Raw genomic sequence first — 6,112 nt, forward strand, 5'->3', positions numbered from 1 at the left:
AGAACCAGGGAGCTGGGAACTGTGGGTTATGAGGTCTTAAACTGCAGTATGCCTTCTCTTAGAGCTGCCTGGCTTCTCAGCTTTTAGTACTTATGGATGAATTTGTCAGCATTACTCATTTTAAAGAGTATTTTTTTCACCTTGAATTTTGGTTTATGTTGCTGAGATAACTTACTGGACTAGCACAAATACAGACCCCTGTACAGATACGAACAACTGGACACTTGGGTTCTTCTATTGGACTTGGACTTTCAGTTGTCCTTCCTCACCCTGGTTCCTTAGCAGGGCTGTGAATCATTTTTTTTGCCTCGACCTTTTCATGGCCTTTTCCCTTTTCTGTGTTTCTTTCTTTTCCTTTATAGATGACACTAGCTCTACCTCAGAATGCTCTGTACTGTCAAAAAAGCGCTTTACGCTGCAGGGCTTTACTAACCTCACAAGTCAGAAAGGTAATTTAAAGAGGAAAAAAATAGTTAGATGTTCTCTATGTAAGGTTGTAATTGAATCACTGTGTGTGTGTGTGTGTGTGTGTGTAGTGTAACAGGCTCATGCATACTTTTTCAATGTGTATATTAGCTTGTTCTCCTATGTTCAAGCTAGGCTCCTCAATCACAGACCATGACAGGGAGATTTTGAGAGAAATTGGCTCCACTGTGAGGGAGAGGGTGATGAGCCCAGAAAAGCAGAGCTGTTGGAGATGCAAGGGAAGGAATGTAGTTTCCAGTGCTTCCAGTCCCAATATTCAGGCCTAGGAAAGAGTTTAAAGGGCCCCATTCCTGTAGGAACCTAGAGGAAGTTTCCTTCAGATGAAATGCCTGGCCTGCTTTAGCTTCAGTGGATCTGCCCCAAATGTACCCATACTTGGCAAGAATGAATCAAGGTTTTGCTAGAATATTTCTATCTATAAAGCATGACCTCAGCAAAACATCTATGACAAGGTTATCTGGCTAGATACAGAAGTAAATAGGAAATTCTTTATGCTTCTGGAAATTCTCTCATTTCTTTTTTGCTAAAACAGGCAATAAGAGTCTGAGATCTCTCATTTCCTCCTGCCAAGTAATTGCATGGATACATTCACTTCTTGCTTTGAATCTCTATCTTCAAACAGTCTGAATGGCACTAAGATGATCACACTTGTTCAAGAGCATGATTTCTTTCCGAGCATCTTATCAGTATGCCTTTTTAACCTTGATTACCTTTGAGTTCTTTCTGGAGAGACTGATTCTTTAGGGTTGTGTATCTGCTGGTAATTAGGTGAGCACTAATTTGCCACGCTTGCCTTGACAGAAACTCCATCTTCTACTGCTAAAAGCCAGACATTGCCAATGATCCTTCTTACAGGACCAGGTATTGCTGTAGCACTAGATTTGTATAAAAAAGATTGTTTAAATTGGTAATGTTTGTCTAAAATTGAAATCAATTGTATTCACTTGAAATCATATGTAAACTTTTTGAAATGAATTAGGCATTATCTATTATCATAAAGCAATTTGTCAATTTATCTTCAAAAAAATTAATGTGAAAAGTTAGCTATTTGTGTAATTGAGCAATTGGAGTGATCTCAGAGATCTGTTTGTTTTCCAGTGTAAACTCAAAGGTATTTAGCATGCAATCCACCTCATCTCTTTTTTCCAGTTCTTCAATATCTCTGTGTTTTTTTTTGCCTATTCATCCTCCTGCAGCTTCTCCTACCAGTCCTGACAAAAAAGCTAAGCGGCACGAAGTAGTGAGTGATCCAACTCCTTTTGGTGTAAGAGGTAGTGTGTTACCACATCTTATACTCTGCAAATATCCACATTCCCCTAGTGCTGGGGATACCTGCATGATGATGATGATGATGATGATGATAAGCAGCAGTGTTGATATCTGCTGGGTTTTTCTACATGGATCCATTGGCTTTGTACACGTAGTTTCTGATAGCGCAACCTGTCAAAGTTTTACCTTTGGATCAAATGGAGTAGCATATGGTTAACTGCACTTCTTTGAAAAGAGCGGTGGGAAAGCGATGTTTTCCTGAATCACAGAATCGTAGAATAGCTTGGGTTAGAAGGGATCCCAAGAATCATCAAGTTCCAGCCTCTCTGCCACAGGCAGGGTCACCAACCTCCAGATCTGGTACTCAACCAGGAGAAACAACCAGAAGATGGATGTTAATGAAACTATGACACCTAGTTGCCATGAGATGCATGGTTTTCCACTTAGCATCTTCCCCTCACTCTGCTTCTTGTGGGGACAATTTAACTTCTTTTTAAAAAAAAAAAAAAAAAAAAGTTGGGGGGGAGGAGGGAGCGGAAAGGAGACTCATTTATTCTAGTCACAGTGGAGAACACTACTGCCCCAAGGAATATACATTGCTGTATTCCATTTTAGGTCTGTATTACTGAAGTCAGTCTCATTGCATCTTTTTTTTGGGTGCTGAAAACTGCTTCCTGTCACCCTGTTAACTCCAGATGCTGTAGCTGAACCATAGCAGTGTTCTGCCTCCTGTCTTCCCAATCCACAGCTAAGCAACGAATATAAAGCATTTCAGTTAAATGACCCATTCCTAACTAGCAAGGCTATTGGCAAAGGCTTCAGTACAAATCCTTGACATCAAGTAACTAAAGAGTACATGGCAAGTATTCCCCCTCTTCCCAGCTCTCTTCCCATGGCCATCTCTTCGTATTATTCTGAACATTAAGCTGTTTTGAGCCCTACCCTCCTCTTCTCTGGGTTTTCACAGCTGTTAATCTCTCTCACCTGTGAAGATGATGCTGTTTTTGCTGCTGTGCTCGAGAAACTTTGTGCAGTGTCTGAGCAGGAAGCAGTGTGATCCCAGGGCAGACACCCAGAGAACCTCTGTATTTAGTAATTCCTTCTTTCTGTCTCGCATCTTCTGATCTCTTTTCTGACATTTTAGCTTCTTCCTCAGTGACTCAAACTGGGATGAGCAGGGATTGGGCTCAGCCATGTCAGGGTGAGACTGCACCAGGTGCTGCTCTCAGTTTCTCAGTGTGAAGTACATTATTCCTCTCTTTCCTTTCATGGCACATCACACCTGCTTACATCCCCATGAGCTCAAAGGAAAATGAATTAGTGACAAAATTGTATATTGGAGATGATCCTACTTTTAAAGAAACCAGAGAGCTGCTTTGTGAAGAGAAGCAGCTTGTGACTTCTCAGATTTCCTGGCACCGTGAAACCTAAGCTCACTCATTTCTCCATAGTCTCTGGTCTTCTTAGAACTCTGCCATTTCCTTATGTTTCCTGCCTTTATAGGGAGCTCTGCTAGGATGTGTGTTTCCAAAGAAATTTGCATGGAATACAGCAGGAATTTATTACTCAGTTTCTTCACAGATGTCATTCTCAACCCTGGACAGGGCCAAGTGGGTCAGCACTTCTGGCCTTGTGCAGGGCATCCAGCAGCGCAGGCGAGGTAAAAGACCTGCTCAGTTTGGTGTGCTCTGAGTGTGCTTTCCTGAATTGCTTTGACTTCATTTTGACAATGCTCTGCTTTAGCCTTAACGCATCTGGCGTCAGCAGCTGGGTGGCGAACGTAAAGTGCTCTGAGCAAGTAACAGTGCTGGTGCTCTCCCAGCTTACCTCATAGTTAACTAACGGCTGGGAGGTTTTCTTTTTTCCTTTTGGTCTTTTTCGTTGAGTTTTCTTATTGTTACTATTTGGCTTGAACCAAGATGTTACTTGGAACTGTTTATTTGTCCTTTTTATTCTGACTTTTTCCATTATAAGCTCAGCACATGTATTAGCAGCTGCTGGTCTCAGTGAAAAGTGTCCTGCTAGTGAAATTTACAGTAGCTTAATTTGGAAAAGGATTTTGTGAGCTTTGGATGTGATCCAGCCTCATAAGCACATGAAATGCTTCACTTAGAGAGGAGGAAAAAAAAAAAAAAAAGGAACACTTGGCCATAAGTGACAGGCAGCAAATTGTTCTTGTGTTTCTTGGTGCAGTGACTTATCACTGAGATGATTCAGCATCGTAAAATATCCTTGTGTCAGCCTGAATGCCCTTACTTGACAATGCAACTCATAATGTGAAATACAGAGTGCCTGTAGCTTCTGTTGAATTCTTTGACAGCTGCAAGTGCTCATCAGAATGCCCATCCACCCTTGTTCCAACCCAGTTAGACTGTTTTGGGTGACAGCCATGTGTGGTCATCCTCTTCCCACAAAACACATCCTTTACACCCTCCCACGAGGAAGAGCATCTATCCATCACTCAATTTTGTGTAAAGCAGAAGTTGGTTGGGAATTTGCTTTCTTTCCATCTCCGTAAATCCAAAGGGCCAAATTCACTGCTGTGCATCACCACAGATTCACTTAGCCTCATGGGAACCTTTTGCCAGCAGTGAATTTCACTTGGTGGCTGTAGTAACTTCCCTCTGTCAAGATTTCCTCCCGTTACATTGATCACTTGAGTGATTCTCAGGGAGAAGAATACTTCTCCCACTCAATGTTAAGCTGCTGAAACATTAACTGTCAGCTGTTTGTTCACCAAGGTTGGGCTAAAACATCTCATTCTCTTGATGCATCTGAAGAAAATGATGGCTGGTCCAGTGCTGAGGAGCCGCTGAATTCATCGGATGCAGAAGAAGAAGGAGGAGGAGGTGGAGGGGGAAATGAGATGAAGCTGGTAACCAGAAACTCTTTTCTACTGAGCTAAGCAAACATTACTGTGAAGTGTGACAGTACATAGGAATGCTTCTGATACTTGTGGGAAGAAAAGTGTCTGCTTTGAAATTGTCAGCTGAGCAAAATTCCTGGAGCAATGGGAAATATCCCACTCCTTGAATCAGCTCTTAGGAAGGTGCCTTCATGTACCTGTAGACCAGCAATGCTGCTTATGCCATAGTCAAGCAATGACAAGCTACTACATCACTTAAATCATGTCACTAATTCTCCAGTTTATTTTTTTTTACCCCCTTGAGATTTTTTTCTTTTATTTGGTAGAGATTTTACTTAATTGTTGTAATGGAATGTTTTTCAGGATGTGAGAATTCATATGCTGAATTTGCACATAACTGAACAGCAAAGTCTTGCTGCCCCTCAGAACATACATGTTGAAGACAGCGCACAAATATGTGCACAAGAAGGAGAAAGCAGGGGAAAGTGCTCTGATGTTTGTAATAAAAGCTGCAATATACTTTAAAATACTCAATAGAAATAATTTGTCTCTTTCCCTTTGTGCATTTAGATTCCTGGTAAATACACGGTTGTGACTGATTATGAGAAAGGAGTTTCTGAAGAATTTGCAGTGAAAAGTGGAGATCTGGTTCAACTGATTCGTGAAGGGGAGGATGGACTTTGGTACGCAGATCTGTTTGGAACCTTCATACACAACTGTGTGTGGAAGGCAGATGCTGAGGGCAAAGCTTTTAAAGGCAGCAAATGAAGCAGTTTTACTTGTTTTTGTTCTTATAGGTATGTGAAGAATCTGACCACTGGTAGAGAAGGTTGGATCCCAGCAAACAATCTGCTGATGCTCATAGGCAATTCAAAATCAGCTCAATCTTTGAGCAGCTCTGGTAGGCTACTTACTATAAATGGTGGTTTAACTGAAGATTCTTGTTATGGGAGAAAACTGTGGAAAAACGACAACCATATTTCTTTTGATTTTTCTCTTCTTTCCCAGAATCAGGCACTGCTTCCAGCACTTTGAGCACGTCGTCAAGTTGCAGTGATAACTGCAATGCCAGCAGCACCAGCTTCTCAGACATTAAGGGCTAACGTCATATTTTCACCCCACCTCCACGGAAAGTAAATCTGGAGTTTGAGCCCAATAGCCAAAACTCAAGATGGCCATCAGAGAACTACCTGTTCTGAATTGCTAGTTTTCAGTGTTTTCTCTGATGATTTTTCATAGATTCTCACAGAAGATGATCCTGGTCAAAAGTGCATGGAATGTAAAGTTGTAAATAAAAACTAAATGGTTTGAAATAGGGTATTGTAGAAGCTTCTCCTCTGAAGTTTGAAGCTGCAGAGGTGTTGGCATAAAACACATTTTCCCACTGATATACAATCAGGTTTCTGCAGAACTGTATCATTTCATAACATCCAGAATCTGTGAGCAAACAGTGTGTTCAGTGCTAAATCCTTGCTGTAAGATAATAACGTA

At 41.3% G+C, this 6,112-nt stretch overlaps 1 protein-coding gene across 1 annotated transcript in view; it reads left to right on the forward strand.

Annotated features, from left to right (window-relative positions):
- Positions 1 to 5,724, forward strand: part of MCF2L (MCF.2 cell line derived transforming sequence like) — a gene marked incomplete at both ends in the record, with an annotated part of 134,864 nt that extends 129,140 nt beyond the window's left edge. Inside the window, 7 exons of the mRNA XM_079540922.1 lie at positions 3 to 21; positions 363 to 449; positions 1,683 to 1,757; positions 4,497 to 4,630; positions 5,192 to 5,304; positions 5,419 to 5,522; positions 5,630 to 5,724. Of these exons, the coding sequence (XP_079397048.1) occupies positions 3 to 21; positions 363 to 449; positions 1,683 to 1,757; positions 4,497 to 4,630; positions 5,192 to 5,304; positions 5,419 to 5,522; positions 5,630 to 5,724 (627 nt within the window). The remainder of the gene's footprint in view (positions 1 to 2; positions 22 to 362; positions 450 to 1,682; positions 1,758 to 4,496; positions 4,631 to 5,191; positions 5,305 to 5,418; positions 5,523 to 5,629) is intronic.
- Between the last annotated feature and the right edge of the window lie 388 nt (positions 5,725 to 6,112).

The sequence above is a fragment of the Tetrao urogallus genome, assembly GCF_951394365.1.
Source record: "Tetrao urogallus genome assembly, chromosome: 1".
Lineage (NCBI taxonomy): Eukaryota > Metazoa > Chordata > Aves > Galliformes > Phasianidae > Tetrao > Tetrao urogallus.